The 17948-nt window shown below is 46.0% G+C and overlaps 1 protein-coding gene across 1 annotated transcript in view; it reads right to left on the bottom strand.

Moving 5' to 3' along the window:
* The window catches only part of LOC124606396, a 122348-nt gene that overhangs the window by 25207 nt on the left and 79193 nt on the right, over positions 1-17948 (bottom strand). The window contains exons 3-4 of the mRNA XM_047138377.1: positions 17432-17608; positions 15394-15514 (exon numbers count right to left, since the gene is read on the bottom strand). Of these exons, the coding sequence (XP_046994333.1) occupies positions 15394-15514; positions 17432-17608 (298 nt within the window). The remainder of the gene's footprint in view (positions 1-15393; positions 15515-17431; positions 17609-17948) is intronic.

Genomic DNA, 17948 nt, shown 5'->3' with positions numbered 1-17948 from the left:
GACATAGCGCAATTAAATCTGCAATTCACTTGTCAAACACTGATGGATATCAGCCTAGTATGCTTTATAGCTTAGGAAAGATAACTTGTACACCTATGTCCCCACAAGTCGGCAACCCACATGACTGCCCTGCCTTGCGGTATCATGCGCAGAAGGCGCGGGGCGTACCCTTCCTTCCAATCCGTACCCACGGACACTGCAGCCAGTGGCATAGCCGTAATCACTCATTGCATTTCTTTACTAGTTTTAAGGGGAAAATGCATAGTAAAAAAACTGAAGGCTGCAGTTCAGCATTCTTAGAAATGGAGCACTAGACTGTATGTAAAAAGAATAGGAGATGGAAATAGTCTTGACTACATAGAAAAAATGGTTCAAATGGCTCTAAGCACTATGGGACTTCACATCTGAGGTCATCAGTCCCCTAGACTTAGAACTACTTAAACCTAAGGACATCACATACATTCATGCCCGAGGCAGGATTCGAACCTGCGACCGTGGCAGCCGCGTGGTTCCGGACTGAAGTGCCTAAAACCGCTCGGCCACCGCGGCCGGCCGACTACATAGAAGAAACGTAGCTAAGATCCACCGTCAATGATTTAAAAGGAAGGAAAATTAGGGCTCAACATCTCGTTTAAAACAATATCGTTAGACACGAAGCACAAGTACGCGTTGGGGAAGTATGGTGGAGTATAATGGAAGGTCAAAGTTTCAGCTCGAAGGCTGTAGAGTTCAGAATGGGTATGCCAACAAAGTAAGATCGACGTGAGCAGCTGGCTGAACATACCAGTTTGGTAAAATACCGTGTCCTGCTGTGTGAAGAAGTCCTTAACTGCCTGCTGCACATCCTCATCCTACAGGAACCGTCGCCATTCAAGGCTTTTTTTAATGGACCGACGGCGTGATAATCGCGTGGGGAGAAATCAGGACTACGGTGTGGGACCTCGAGGGTCTCCCGCTTGAGTTGGCGTAACTCCTACGATACGACATTTGTGATACGTGGACGTGCGTTATCATGAAGCGGCAGCACCCTTTGTCGCAGTTTTCCCGGACATTTCGCCCTAACTGCACGCCGTAATTTCTCCAGCGTTGCGCAGCACCGTTCACCTGTGGTGGGGACACCAGGTTCTTTCAAATCAATAAGCAAAGGACCCCGTTATCAAGGAACAGGACGGGCATCACCTTTCCAGCAGATGACTATGGATGACACCACTGCATCTTCGACGTTTTCGACTCTGCTTATCACTGGTGGCACCATCTCCCGTAGCATGCAACAATGAGCTCAGGGAACGTCGGTCATGTTTGGACATATTTTGTAATACCGTCTCCATAGTTCACGTTTCCGCAATTAGTGCACGCACGTCTGAAAGACACGAGTGATACGCTAATCCCTTGCCTACATGCTTATATACGCGTATAGGAGACGTGCAACGTTGCATATACGCTGCAGCAAAGCTTACTAACGTAAACTTTTTGATCGTCTCTTATAAATCAGCGGTGTTCTTTCACGTAGAACGTTCTCTACATTTAACTATATATGACGGTAGTATCTGTTTCCCAAAGAACAGTTACCGTTGACGACCATGCAGCTTCGCTAGAATGAAAGGATAATTAAATGGACACCCTAGATGCAAAGAGACGTTTATATACTTCATTGGGGACATGTTGAAAATGTGAACTCGGGATATCCTGCTTACATGGCAGACGCTCTATCCATCTCTACATTTACCTTAAGCAGTTTAGGGAAACCTCTGAAGAAATTAAATCTTGATAACTGGTCGGGGTTTGAACAGCCGATCTCTTGAATACAAGTGCAATGCCTTACTACTGCGTCACCTCACTTGCTTTAAATGATTTAAGGTAAAAGAGGAAAGCTTAAATCACGATGGGTGAATGGGATTTGAGTCTCACTTCTCCTCAGTACGACAAGAAGAACGAAAAGAAGGAAGATATCTACGTCGACGCAGAATACAGCAGAGGTGGAAGACATGCTTCAATGTTTATGGAGAAAACCGGAAATTTTAAGTTGGATGACCAAAAAGGGACGTGAGGCCTGTTCATCCCGAATTTGATTCTTTTGTCGTAATCGCAATTTTTGCTCACTCCGCAACAATCAAGTAGGCTACAGGTAATTCGAAGATATTAACAACATCTTTTAACTGAAGTAAACGGTTGTCTTCCATTGTATAATGAATGTTTGTCGCGTCTCTGGATAGCGCTGTACTTACGAAAGTATTAGCAGATGGTCGGTGCAGACTATACGAAATAACAGCCCCGGCCGGAGTGGCCGAGCGGTTCTAGGCGCTACATTCTGGACCCGAGCGACCGCTACGGTCGCAGGTTCGAATCCTGCCTCGGGCATGGATGTGTGTGATGTCCTTAGGTTAGTTAGGTTTAAGTAGTTCTAAGTTCTAGGGGACTGATGACCACAGCAGTTAAGTCCCATAGTGATCAGAGCCATTTGAACGATTTTTTGAAATAACGGCACTGTTGATAATAACGGGTCCGCCTTACTGGGAAGTTAAACATGGTACTTTTCGAGTGGGGAGTGAACTTTGTGTCTGCACTGGGTACTACTGTCCATACTGTCCATTCTCTCATTACGATAACTAACAACAGAATCACACGATTCCTATACAGACACCCAACGTGGTCATTTAGCAGTAAACAGTTAGTCGTACTGTTTTAGAGCATGGAAAAATAATTTTAGGATAGTAGAGCAATAGTAGTGGTTGCGAAGGGCGTGAGACAGGGTTGTAGCTTATCCCCGATGTTATTCAATCTGTATTTTGAACAAGCAGTAAAGAAAAAAAATATGGAGTAGGAATTAAACACCATGGAGAAGAAATAAAAACTTTGAGGTTTGCCGATTACATTGTAATTCTGTCAGAGACAGCAAAGGACTTGGAAGAGCAGTTAAACGGAATGGACAGTGTCTTGAAAGGAGGATATAAGATGAACATCAACAAAAGCAAAACGAGGATAATTGAATGTAGTCGAATTATGTCGGGCGATGCTAAGGGAATTAGATTAGGAAATGACACACTTAAAATAGTAGATGAGTTTTCTATTTGGGGAGCAAAATAACTTATGGAGGTCGAAGTAGAAAGGATATAAAATGTAGACTGACAATGGCAAGGAAAGCGTTTCTGAAGAAGATAAATTCATTAACATCGAGTATAGATTTAACTGTTTCTGAAAGTATTTGTATGGAGTGTAGCCATGTATGGAAGTGAAAATGGACGATAAATAGTTTGGACAAGAAGAGAATAGAAGCTTTCGAAATGTGGTGCTACAAAAGAATGCTGAAGATTAGATGGTAGATCACATAACTAATGAGGAGCTGTTGAATAGAGTTGGGGAGAAGAGAAATTTGTGGCACAACTTGACTAGAAGAAGGGATCGGTTGGTAGGACATGTTCTGAGGCATCAAGGGGTCACAAATTTAGCATTGGAGGGCAGCGTGGTGGGTAAAAATCGTAGAGGGAGACCAAGAGATGAATACACTAAGCAGATTCAGAAGGATGTAGGTTGCAGTAAGTACTGGGAGATGAAGAAGCTTGCAAAGGATAGAGTAGCATGGAGAGCTGCATCAAACCACAACAACAGCAATAATCATGATGCTTAAAATTCACTGCGTATGAAAAAGTAAGGAAATGTTCATTTGAATTTAGAATATACAATTCATAGAGAGAATGTTCTGCTACGTAATGTTATAAGATTGACATATCACGTGCAATAAAACGCGATACTGTCACGTAACTTAAAATAACTGTTGATCTTGTTAAAACAGTGCAACTCTACACGTTGTACAAGCCTTTGGATGGCACGAGATCCTAAACTGAGAACGGTGAGATAAGAAGCTAACTGACATAAACAACTTACAGCTTACACCGTCTCACAGCAGGTCCTCTAAAGTGGCGACAGAACCTGTCCTCAACCCATGCATTGCGATGTTGCATAAAATTTTGCCGCGCCGTATCAAACCATCACGACAAAGGCCTTGTTCGTAAAATACGCAACCTGTAGGGAGTTCGGCAGTGCAGTACTGCCCTGGATAATCCCATAAGAGAACCCAACTCTGTGTTCAAAATCATTTCTTGACCACACTGCCTGTAATCTTCGTTTATGAAAGGGATGTAACTCTACCACCACCCACCACACTGTGTTCCTCAAAGTGTGTACTTCACGGGCAAGTTGACGAATGCCTAGTGATGAATCTCCTACCACAAGGTTTAGCACTATCTTTGCTAATTCTATGTGCGAACAATTCTTTGTTGCCAAACTTGACCACCTCTACTGGCCTAACGACTCGGCTATTCGTACTTTTCCGTCCTAAGGGATCATTGTCTACAATGTGGGTAGTGTCTGTTGCTAAACTTTCCAGCACTACAGCCTGCTATAGCGTATGCACTGCCGACAAAAAAAGTGAAGTATGCGGAAGGGAAAAAGCTAAATGAAACTTCACGGATGGAAGGAGTATATGATATTATTTCACTGATTACAAAATCGAGTCAAATTTACAAAGGACTCTGCAGTATGATGATGCATCTCAACTGGCGTGGAAGCACACACTGATTCTGTTGTACGAGGTGCATTCAAGTTCTAAGGCCTCCGATTTTTTTTCTCCGGACTGGAAAGAGATAGAAACACGCGCATTGTTTTAAAATGAGGCCGCGTTCATTGTCAATACGTCCCAGAGATGGCAGCACCGTACGGCAGATGGAATTTTACCGCCAGCGGCGAGAATGAGAACTGTTTTAAATACCTAAAATGGCGACGTTTTCCTTACTTGAACAGCGTGCAATCATTCGTTTTCTGAATTTGCGTGGTGTGAAATCAATTGAAATTCATCGACAGTTGAAGGAGACATGTGGTGATAGAGTTATGGATGTGTCGAAAGTGCGTTCGTGGGTGCAACAGTTTAATGAAGGCAGAACATCATGTGACAACAAACCGAAACAACCTCGGGCTCGCACAAGCCGGTCTGACGACATGATCGAGAAAGTGGAGAGAATTGTTTTGGGGGATCGCCGAATGACTGTTGAACAGATCGCCTCCAGAGTTGGCATTTCTGTGGGTTCTGTGCACGCAATCCTGCATGACGACCTGAAAATGCGAAAAGTGTCATCCAGGTGGTTGCCACGAATGCTGACGGATGACCACATGGCTGCCCGTGTGGCATGTTGCCAAGCAATGTTGACATGCAACGACAGCATGAATGGGACTTTCTTGTCATCGGTTGTGACAATAGATGAGACATGGATGCCATTTTTCAATCCAGAAACAAAGCGCCAGTCAGCTCAATGGAAGCACACAGATTCACCGCCACCAAAAAAATTTCGGGTAACCGCCAGTGCTGAAAAAATGATGGTGTCCATGTTCTGGGACAGCGACGGCTTAATCCTTACCCATTGCGTTCCAAAGGGCACTATGGTAACAGGTGCATCCTACGAAAATGTTTTGAAGAACAAATTCATTCCTGCACTACAACAAAAACGTCCGGGAAGGGCTGCGCGTGTGCTGTTTCACCAAGACAACGCACCCGCACATCGAGCTAACGTTACGCAACAGTTTCTTCGTGATAACAACTTTGAAGTGATTCCTCATGCTCCCTACTCACCTGACCTGGCTCCTAGTGACTTTTGGCTTTTTCCAACAATGAAAGACACTCTCCGTGGCCGCACATTCACGAGCCGTGCTCCTATTGCCTCAGCGATTTTCCAGTGGTCAAAACAGACTCCTAAAGAAGCTTTCGCCGCTACCATGGAATCATGGCGTCAGCGTTGTGAAAAATGTGTACGTCTGCAGGGCGATTACGTCGAGAAGTAACGCCAGTTTCATCGATTTCGGGTGAGCAGTTAATTAGAAAAAAAAAATCGGAGGCCTTAGAACTTGAATGCACCTCGTAAATGGCTATCATAAATCCAACGTGTCTTCCCCTGAGCAAGCGGGCCCACAAGTATTGTAACTGTACCTTGATATTCTGGATACTTGCGCAGGGTCAGAGTTGACGTCCGAGCTGTCCGAGCTGGGCCCACAAATGTTCCTATCGGGGACAAAACTGTGGATTTTCCTGACTAAAGGAGTACCTCAACATCACGCAGACAGTTCGTAGAGACACACGCCGTGAGCTAACTAACATTCTCGTGTTAAAAAATGGCACCACGCTACTGTAGCGTGAGAGGTAACACACGAGGACGCGGAATGTCCGTGACGTCACGTTGTGGCGTGAGAGTTCCCTCAGTCACTGCCAGCCGCGACTTGATGTCACAACCAATGGCTCACGCACCAGGGCGCCAGCATTAACATCGCTATGCCTCTCGAGAGAACTGGAAGAACTGGTCATCTTCCCAAGTCGCCGCCGTACTTGACGACGATAGTCATCCGGGATCGTGCAGAACACTGTGTGACGCCATTCGTCAGCAGCTCATGCTCAGCTGTCAGCTGTTTGTTTGTGGTGTTAACGGCAGCCTACGCATGCGACGGTAATTCCCTAGACCGGCTGCTGCTAGACTCCGAATAATCGTATGGGATGACACAAAATGTTTCAAGGGTCCATTGCTTGTTCTCAGAGAGCAGGCTCATAAAGGTTTATGTTGTGCTTGGTGTACAGTACGGCGATCTTCCCTTGTGGTCCTGGCCGGCCGGAGTGGCCGAGCGGTTCTAGGCGCTACAGTCTGGAGCCGCGCGACCGCTACGGTCGCAGGTTCGAATCCTGCCTAGGGCATGAATGTGTGTGATGTCCTTAGGTTAGTTAGGTTTAAGTAGTTCTAAGTTCTAGGGGACTGATGACCTGGGCAGTTAAGTCCCATAGTGCTGAGAGCCATTTGAACCATTTTTGAACCTTGTGGTCCTCAGATGTGATTAATTGAAACCTTTACGAAGCGTCTGGTCCTCACGTACCTACGCAATCCAGCATCGGGCCGTTGTCACATCCGAATGCCACAAAACTCTGGATAATTCTCGATTCGACCAGGTGGCCAAAAAAATGGTTCAAATGGCTCTGAGCACTATGGGACTCAACTGCTGAGGTCATTAGTCCCCTAGAACTTAGAACTAGTTAAACCTAACTAACCTAAGGACATCACAAAAATCCATGCCCGAGGCAGGATTCGAACCTGCGACCGTAGCGGTCTTGCGGTTCCAGACTGCAGCGCCTTTAACCGCACGGCCACTTCGGCCGGCTCCAGGTGGCCAAATTGAGACTAAAGTGAGATCTATTTCAACCTCTTGTCAGTTGCTGGTAAGCCTGTCTAATACACGTATGCGACGTGTATCATTCACTGAGATCTGACGCTTATAGAGTGTGTTTCACAGTTCACATTGCACACTTCTAGAGGTTGTGGAGGGGACAAAGTAGATCAAGAACCCATATCCAGAAACGTCATCCGACGACGCTACAGAGCGCCAAAGTCATAGGCGCCAGAGCCTGTAAATATAATTATACACAGGGTGAGTCCGTGAGGATGGGTTAGCACACTAGACTCGCATTCGGGAGGACGACAGTTCAATCCCCCGTTCAATCCCGAGTCCGGCCATCCTGATTTAGGTTTTCCGTGATTTCCCTAAATCACCCCAGGCAAATGACGGGATGGTTCCTCTGAAAGGGCACGGCCGACTTCCTTTCTCGTCCCTCCCTAATCCGATGAGACCGATGACCTCGCTGTCTGGTCTCCTCCCTCAAAACAACCCAACCCATAAAGATCTTGCAAACTTTCAAGGATGATGGAGACGGATAAATGTATCTATTTGAAGTAAGGATGCCTCTTTCCGAAATGAACGGGTCGAAAGTTACAAGTGAAAATCATTCTCATATCTCTGACAGTGGAACACATGTAGTGGTACCTCCCACGCCCGGGTTCTCGGGTTCGATTCCCGGCGAGGTCAGGGATTTTCTCTGCCTCGTGATGGCTGGGTGTTGTGTGCTGTCCTTAGGTTAGTTAAGTTTAAGTAGTTCTAAGTTCTAGGGGACTGATGACCATAGATGTTAAGTCCCATAGTGCTCAGAGCCATTTGTAGCGGTAGTGTTGTTGCTATGACTGTGGGTTAGGCAACTTTCAGAGGGGGTCGTATGGACCAGGACAAAAAAAGAAAACTAGGGGCTCTAAAATGCATACTTCAACAGCTCTGAGCACTCGTTCAATAGAAGAGAGATGTTTCACACTAACGAAGATAAACAAGTGCTCACAGCTCCTCACGTACGCATTTTAGAGCCCCTGTTTACTAGACCTTTTCTTCTTATCTCGGTCCATACTTCCCTTCTGAAAGCTGCATGCATTACATTCTTAGCAAAAACAGTACCGGTACATTTATTCCACTATAGAGATAACAGAATGATTTCGCATGTAACTTTCGCCTCGTTCGTTTCCGAACCGGGTACCCTAACCGCAAACTGACACATTTATCTGCTTCCACCCTCCTTGAAATTTTGTAACAACTTCACGGAATCACCCTTTATATACAAAAGTTAACGGCGCCGGCTCCTATGGCTCTGGCGTTCTGTAGCGTTGTTGGATGACGTTTCCGGACGTCGGTTCCAATGTAAAACTTGATCTACTAAGTATCGTCTACAACCTCTAGAAGTGTGTAACATGAATTGTGAATCACCCAGTGAATCCTGTCAGGCCGGATAGCGACACTAAACACAAACAACACTACCGCACGCTGTTCGCCTTTCTACCAGACACAGAGAGTTGCATCTCTAACCATTTACATACCTGTCATTGGCAGCGTGCATGTACGAAGTTACACTGACATGTGACCACGTGTTCTGGCTGTTTCACTTCCTTCATCAGACAGTGTATTTAAGTGCACACCTGCACGTTGCTGATACAAGAAAAGTTGTATTCCTACATAGGTGTTCTTGGAGGCAAACATTAGCGAATTCTTGCATCAGCAGGCGACGTTGCTTGTAACTAAGTTGTGTCTTGCGAATGTAAAAAGAACGTGTGTTACATGGTGAAGCGGAAAAACACACATGCTATTCAATAGACATCAAGTCAGACAATAATGTGGCTGCGTTGCAGAGTATGTACATTTTCATCAGGATTTAAGACCAATTCGTGATTTAATTTTTTACGACTGATGCCGAATTGTTGATGTAGTAAGTTAAGCGTAACTCTGATTGTGTAACATCTTCTCAGGCTTCAGACGTGTGAAGATTGTTACAGGTCCATGTGCTTTCGGTTGAGAGACGCTTAGTTATTGTCAAGTGGTTGCCGACTGCCACATGTATGTGTTTTTAATGCATTTCATTCTCTAGTGCTAAACGTAGAACGCGTTGGTTCAATTCTGACCCGCCGTCTTTTGAACCAAATACCAGGCGAGGTTTCATTAGGGCACAGGGAGTCGCAGTTGGGAATAAATGGGAGGGAATTTCCAGTACTGGAATCTGCCGTACAAGAAAATCAAACCTCATTAAGACCTTGGTTAGCAACGGGGAAGGGAATAGTTTTTAATTCTGATTCTGGGACAACAATGTCCAGACAAAAATATGAAAGTCTAGCCTATGTGTGCTTCTGTTTGTTTATGTGTATACACCAACCACTTGCCCCCTATGACCAGTGGACCTGTGTCCCAGCTATGGCAGCCCTTGTCCGTAAAAATAAGTACAGGTTGTAACGGTCTGCACCTGCACGCAGCTTTGGCCTTTTAGCGAAAAAATGCCTTGTGCGGTGATGGACTGAGCACCAGTGACGTCACATCCAGAACAACAGCTACACGAGGTCGGCGCTAGTCAGTTTTTATTATCAATGGCTGACGACAGTCGGCCGATAGAAATACAGGCTGTACCAAGAGTCCCATAAACCCTCCCCATCTAACTGTGTACTAATCGCTTTTTCTTGTTACAGTTGATGTTGATTTGTGAGAAGAATGGCTGATAAACGCAATTACACCTTGGGACAACGAGTCGTCATGAGTACTTGGGTTTATGAACGACCTCACTCTGGGAAAACGCAGAGAGATTCGAAATGATTTCACCGTTAGATTTAATATGATGGTGCCGTCAAAACCACCAACATTACGTTGGGAGAAGAAAATGCTTGAAACTGGTTCAGAAAAAGACAGGCCACGCTCTGGAAGAGCGAGATTAAAAGCAAACACATATGCGGAAGTTGCAGCATAAGTGGAACGTTTGCCGAAAAAGTTGCTACGCAAGCGATCACTCGAAATGAAAATCCCATTAAAGTCTTTACGGCGACATATGCGAACAGAGTTAAACCTAAAACCATTCAGGTCCTCGTTTGAGAATGAACTGAGAGATCAAGACTTGGAAAATTGGTGTGACACTTGATCTCGGTTACTGGAGGTGTTCGACCAAATTCCCAAACGTACCATGCAAATAACGGATTGCACACAGATAACCTGCAGTAAACGGTGGTAATCTGATGGTACACCCTCCTCTTATGAGATCCGTGCTGTTGTAAGAACATTTAGCACGGATGTAAGCAGTGTAAAGGGGGTGTAATAATACTTTTGGAGCAGCCTGTACAAATGATGACTCGGCGCGGCTAGAGTTGTGGAAGAGCTTCTTCTGCATCTACATAAACACTCCGCAAGCCACCGTCAGGTGCAAGGTGGGGGATATCTTGTTCCAATAATAGTCATTTCCCTTCTCGTTCCAGTCGCAGATGGTGGAGGAAGAAACGGCTGTCTATTTGACTCTCTTATCTTGTATTCGCGGTCCTTAAGAGAAATATACATTGGCGGCAGCAGAATAGTTCTGCTGTCAGCCAAAAATGTCTGTTCTCTAAATTTTCTCAGTAGTGTTTCGCGAAAGGAATGTCGTCTTCATAAAGGTTCAAATGGCTCTGAGCACTATGGGACTTAACATTTGAGGTCATCAGTCTCCTAGAACTTAGAACTACTTAAACTTAACCAACCTAAGGACATCACACGCTTCTATGCCCGAGGTAGGATTCGAACCTGCGACCGTAGCGGTCGCGCAGTTCCAGACTGAAGCACCTAGAACCGCTCGACCATACCGGCCGGCCAACGTCGTCTTCGCTCCAGGCATTCCCATTTGAGATCACGGAACATTTCCGTAACACTCGCGTATTGACCGAACCTACCGGTAACAAATCTAGCAACACGCCACTGAATTGCTTCAATGTTTTCTTCAAACCGACATGGTGGGGAACCCAAACCTTCGAAGAGTACTCAAAAATGGGCCGCACAAGTGTTGTGTAAGCGGTCTAGCTTACACGTGAGCTTCACTCTCCTAGAATTCTCCCGATATACTGAAGTCTACATTTCTCCTTCCCTTAGAACGACCTTAGATGCTCGCTCCATTTCACATCGGTTTGCAACGTGTCGCCCAGATATTCGATCGAACTGAATGTACCAGGCAGCACAGTACTAATTCTGTATTGGAATCTTAGAGAACTGATTTTCCCACTCACGTGCATTAACTTACTGTTTTTTCCTATATTTACAGCAATCTGCCATTCATCACAACAAATAGAAATTCTCTCTAAGCCATCTTGTACACTCCTACAGTCACTCAACGACGGCAGTTTCCATGACACTGCACCATCATCAGGTAACAGCCGCAAATTGCTGCTCACGCAGCTTGTCAGATAATTTATGCACATTGTGAACAAGAACGGTCCTATCATGCGTTCCTGGTGCACTCCTGACGATAACAGTGTATCTGATGAACACTTCTCCTCGAGACCATATATTCACACAGTTACTTTTACTGCTCTGATGACGAGTGGAAAGCAGCTGTTGTTGTTGTGGACTTCAGTCCGAAGGCTGGTTTGATGCAGCTCTCCATGTTACTCTATCCTATGCAAGCCCGGAAAACTACTGCAACCTACATCCTTTTGAACATGCTTACTGTATTCATCTCATGGTCTCCCTCTACGATTTTGCCCCTGACGCTTCCCTCCAACACTAAGTTGGTGATCCCTTGATGTCTCAGGATAAGTCATATCAACCGATACGTTCTTCTAGTTAGGTTGTGCCACAAATTTCTCTTCTCACCAATTCTGTTCAGTACCTCCTCATTAGCTATGTGATCTACCCATCTAATCTTCAGCATCTTTCTGTAGCAATCTCTTCTTGTCTAAACTGATTATTAACCATGTTTCACTTCCATACATGGCTACATTGCACAAAAATGTTTTCAGAAGACCTTCTGACAGTGAAATCTATATTCGATGTTAACAAATTTCTCTTCTTCAGAAACACTTTTCTTGACATTGCCAGTCTACTTTTTGTATCTTCCGTACTTCGGCCATCATCCGTTATTTTACTACCCAAGTAGCAACAGTCATGTACCACTTTAAGTGCCTTATTTTCTAGCCTAATTCCCTCCACTTCACCTGATTTAATTCAACTGCGATCCATTATCTTTTTTTCTTTTATTGACACTCATATCCACATTTCAAGACATTATCCATTCCGTTCTCCTGCTCTTCCAAGTCCTTTGCTGTCTCTGGTAGAATTACAATGTCATCGGAAAAACCTCAAAGTCTTATTTCTTCTCCCTGAACTTTAATTCCTTCTCCAATTTTTGCATTGGTTTCGTTTACTGCCTGCCCAGCGTACAGATTGAATAACATCAGGCGTAGGTTACAATCCTGTCTGACTGCCTTCTCAATCATTGCTTCCATTTGATGCCCTTCGACTCTTATAACAATAAACTGCCGACTGGTTTCTGTAAAGGTGTAAATAGCCTTTCACTCCTTGTAATTTTACCCCTGATACCTTCAGAATTTCAAAGAGTGTATTCGAGTCAGCACTGTCACAACATTTATGTAGGTGCGCAACTGCTACGAACGTAGGTTTGCCTTTCCTTTCCCTATCTTTTAAGATAAGACGTAGGGTCAGTATTGCCCCGTGTGTTCCTACATTTCTACGGACGCCAAACTGATCTTCCCCTTCTGCTAGTTTTCCCATTCTTCTGTAAACAATTCGTGTTAGTGTTTTGCAGCCACGACTTCACTGATAGTTCGGTAATATTCACACCTCTCAGCACTTGTTTTCTTTGGAATTGGAAGTACTACATTCTTCTTGATGTCTGAGGGTATTTCGCCTGTCTCATACATCTTGCACACAACATGAAAGAGTTTTGTCATGTAGCTAGCTCTTCACGTACACTACTGGCCATTAAAATTGCTACACCAAGAAGAAATGCAGATGATAAACGGGTATTCATTGGACAAATATATTATACTAGAACTGACATGTGATTACATTTTCACGCGATTTGGGTGGATAGATGGTGAGAAATCAGTACCCAGAACAACCACCTCTGGCCCTAATAACGGCCTTGATACGCCTGGGCATTGAGTCAAACAGAGCTTGGATGGCGTGTACAGGTACAGCGGCCCGTGCAGTTTCAGCACGATACCACAGTTCATCAAGAGTAGTGACTGGCGTATTGTCACGAGCCGGTTGAGATGATTTCAGTTGGTGAGAGATCTACATCTACATCTACATCTACATCGATACTCCACAAGCCACCCAACGGTGTGTGGCGGAGGGCACTTTACGTGCCACTGTCATTACCTCCCTATCCTGTTCCAGTCGCGTATGGTTCGCGGGAAGAACGACTGTCTGAAAGCCTCCGTGCGCGCTCTAATCTCTCCAATTTTACATTCGTGATCTCCTCGGGAGGTATAAGTAGGGGGAAGCAATATATTCGATACCTCATCCAGAAACGCACCCTCTCGAAACCTGGCGAGCAAGCTACACCGCGATGCAGAGCGCCTCTCTTGCAGAGTCTGCCACTTGAGTTTATTAAACATCTTCGTAACGCTATCACGGTTACCAAATAACCCTGTGACGAAACGCGCCGCTCTTCTTTGGATCTTCTCTATCTCCTCCGTCAGACCGATCTGGTACGGATCCCACACTGATGAGCAATACTCAAGTATAGGTCGAACGAGTGTTTTGTAAGCCACCTCCTTTGTTGATGGACTACATTTTCTAAGCACTCTCCCAATGAATCTCAACCTGGTACCCGCCTTACCAACAATTAATTTTATATGATCATTCCACTTCAAATCGTTCCGCACGCATACTCCCAGATATTTTACAGAAGTAACTGCTATCAGTGTTTGTTCCGCTATCATATAATCATACAATAAAGGATCCTTCTTTCTATGTATTCGCAATACATTACATTTGTCTATGTTAAGGGTCAGTTGCCACTCCCTGCACCAAGTGCCTATCCGCTGCAGATCTTCCTGCATTTCGCTACAATTTTCTAATGCTGCAACTTCTCTGTATACTACAGCATCATCCGCTAAAAGCCGCATGGATGGCGAATGTACTGGCCAGGGCAACAGTCGAACATTTTCTGTATCCAGAAAGGCCCGTACAGGATCTGCAACATGCGCTCGTGCGTTATACTGCTGAAATGTAGGGTTTCACAGGTATCGAATGAAGGGTAGAGCCACGGGTCGTAACACATCTGAAATGTAACGTCCATTGTTCAAAGTGCCGTCAATGCGAACAAGAGGTGACCGAGACGCGTAACCAATGGCACCCCATTCCATCACGCCGGGTGATACGCCAGTACGGCAATGACGAATACACGCTTCCAATGTGCGTTCACCGCAATGTCGCCAAACACGGATGCGACCATCACGATGCTGGAAACAGAACCTGGATTCATCCGAAAAAAAGAAGTTTTGCCATTCGTGCACCCAGGTTCGTCGTTGAGTACACCATCACAAGCGCTCGTGTCTGTGATGCAGCATCAAGGGTAACTGCAGCCACGGTCTCCGAGCTGATAGTCCATGCTGCTGCAAAAGTCGTCGAACTGTTCGTGCAGATGGTTGTTGTCTTGCAACCGTCCCCATCTGTTGACTAAGGGATCGAGACGTGGCTGCACGATCCGTTACAGCCATGCGGATAAGATGCCTGTCATCTCGACTGCTAGTGATACAAGGCCGTTGGGATCCAGCACGGCGTTCCATATTACCCCCCCTGAACTCACCGATTCCATATTCTGCTAACAGTCATTGGATCTCGACCAACGCGAACAGCAATGTCACGATACAATAAACCGCAATCGCGATAGGCTACAATCCGACCTTTATCAAAGTCGGAAACGTGATGGTACGCATTTCTCCTACTTACACGAGGCATCTCAACAACGTTTCACCAGGCAACGCCAGTCAACTACTGTTTGTGTATGAGAAATCGGTTGGAAATTTTCCTCATGTCAGCACATTGTAGGTGTCACCACCGGCGCCAACCTTGTGTGAATGCTCTGAAAAGCTAATCATTTGCATATCACAGCATTTCTTCCTGTCGGTTAAATTTCGCGTCTGTAGCACGTCATCTTCGTGGTGTAGCAATTTTGATGGCCAGTAGTGTGTATAGAGAGTGCGTTAGGCAGTGGAGCAGCAGTGAGGAAGCGCTGTGTGTGAGTACCTGGTGCTGTCCGCCGGCGTGGCCGCGGATCAGCGGCAGGATGGGGTCCGCGACGGCGCTCACCAGGCACGGGTCCTCGTCGCGCGGCAGCCGCCACGACGTCGCCGCCACCTTCTTCGGCCTGCCATACACAACACACACCATCACCAACTACTCCGTACCCATTGCAGTGCCCATTCAGAAATATTGAGTGCCGCAAGCAGTCACGAGCGAAGTCATAACGTGCAGGTAGAGCAGTTGTAGCGCGGGGGCAAGGAAGCAAGCAGTTATTCGCTGAACCTGGGACTTGCACATATTTTAAAGCCACCTACAGATTGTTAGTGAGCAACGGGAGCCATCGGTATTTCAAAGGTGACCATTGCGTTTCATATCGCACAAACTACTACACCCTCGTTTTTGTATGAGCTGGTCTACACCGAGGTGACTAAAGTCATGGGATACCTACTAATATCGTGTCGGACATCCTTTTGCTCGGCATAGCGCAGCAACTCGACGGGGCATGGACTCATCACCCCGTTGGAAGTCCCCTGCACAAATACTGAGCCATGCTGCCCTTATAGCCGTCCGTAATTGGCAAAGTGTTGCTGGTGCAGGATTTCGTGCACCAACTGACCTCTCGATTATGTCTGATAAACATTCGATGGGATTTATGTTCGGTGATCTTGGTGGCCAAATCGTCCACTCAAACAGTCCAGAATGTTGTTCAAACGAATCGTGAACAACTGTGGCTTGATAAAATGGTCCACTGCCATCCATAAAAATTCCATCATTGTTTGGGAACAAGTCGTTCATGAATGACTGCAAATATTCTTAGTTGATTCAGCTGAACCAGAGGACCCGTCCATTTCATGTAAAAACAGTCGACACAGTTACGGAGCTCCACCAGTTTGCACAGTGCCTTGTTGACAACTTGGGTCCGTGGCTTCGTGGGGTCTGCGCCACACTCATACTCTACCATCAGCTCTTATCAACAGAAATCGGGGCTCATCTGACCTGGCTACGTTTTTTCAGTCGTCCAGGGTCCAATTGATGTGGTCACGAGCCCAGGAGAGGCATTGCAGGTGATATCGCTCTGTTAGCAAAGCCATAGCGTCGGCCATTTGCTGTTATAGCCTATTAAAGGCAAATCTCGCCGCACTGTCGTAACGTATACATTCGCCGTGCTTCCCACATTGATTTTAGCGATTATAGCTCGCAGTAATTGTGTGTTAGACACTGCGGTGTCTCTGGTGGGAGGTAATGCCTGAAATTTGGTATTCTCGGACACTCTTGACACTGTGAATCTCGGAATATTGAATTCCCTGACGACTTCCGAAATGGAATGTCCTATGCGCCTAGCTCCAACTACCATTCCACGTTCATAGTTTGTTAATTCCCGCCATGTGGACATAATAACGTCGGAAACCTTTTCACGCGACTTACCTGACTACAGACAACAGCTCCACCAATGGAATGCCCTGTTGTACCTTATGTGCACAATGCTACCACCATCTGTATAAGTGCATATCACTATCCCATGACCTCGGTCACCCGAGTGTATTCTACCGAACAAGACACAAATAGCACCAGTAACAATGTATGGCTTCTGAAACACCTCATAGGATATAGTAAATGTGATGAGGAAGATACAGTGAGAATTTGTATAGGTAAAAGAAGAAATTTATTGTAAGAAATGAACCTGACTGACGTTTCTGATTTTCCGCCAGTACAAGGGATAAATGTCAGGTTTGATATCACACCATGCCAGTGAGAATAAGGAAAAGTTACTAATAGAACAGAGAAGATAAGAAATGTAGATCCCAACCCAAATTTCTCATATAAATCGAGAGATAACAGAGCTATGTATGGCAGAGCATTACGCTCTCTGAGCACCCACTCTCTTCCTGCCAGGGAGTTCTTGAAAGATGGGCAGAAGCTAGCATACCACCCAGAGCTAAGCGTAATGGCAGTCTTCAGATTCTCAGTAGGCGCGTCAACACAGAGTCGAAGTGCTGCTCGTCAGGTGTAGAGTGCACGTGGTGTGTTGCGTGCAACGCACCTGCCCCTGCGCGCGACCCTGGCGGCGGGCTGGTCCAGCTGCTCGACGCTGCGGAACAGGCTGAACAGCAGCTCCGTGTTGGCGACGCTCACCACGCGCCGCTTGTCGCGCTCCTCAGGCGGCGTCGCCGGCCGCAGGCCTGCAGGACAAACCACAGACTCAAGTCCCCTGTACATACTGCAGCGAACGGAGGCGAACACGACCGAACGACCATTCGCAGGCTGTTCGCCAACGTTCAAATGGCCCTGAGCACCATGGGACTTAACTTCAGAGGTCATCAGTCCCATAGAACTTAGAACTACTTAAACCTAACTAACCTAAGGACATCACACACACCCATGCCCGAGTCAAGATTCGTACCTGCGACCGTAGCGGTCGCGCGGTTCCAGACTGTAGCGCCTAGAACCGCTCGGCCAAACCGGCCGGCCCGCCAACGTTCGCTACCACCCATTTCTACCTGTGAACAAACTTTTACAGTTAAACCAGGTAAAGGTGGTCACACTGATCTCCGATGTTA

This window comes from Schistocerca americana, chromosome 3 (assembly GCF_021461395.2).
Source record: "Schistocerca americana isolate TAMUIC-IGC-003095 chromosome 3, iqSchAmer2.1, whole genome shotgun sequence".
NCBI classification, from domain to species: Eukaryota; Metazoa; Arthropoda; class Insecta; order Orthoptera; family Acrididae; genus Schistocerca; species Schistocerca americana.
The sequence above is the reverse complement of the archived record's forward strand: the minus strand, read 5'-3'. Positions and strand labels throughout refer to the sequence as shown.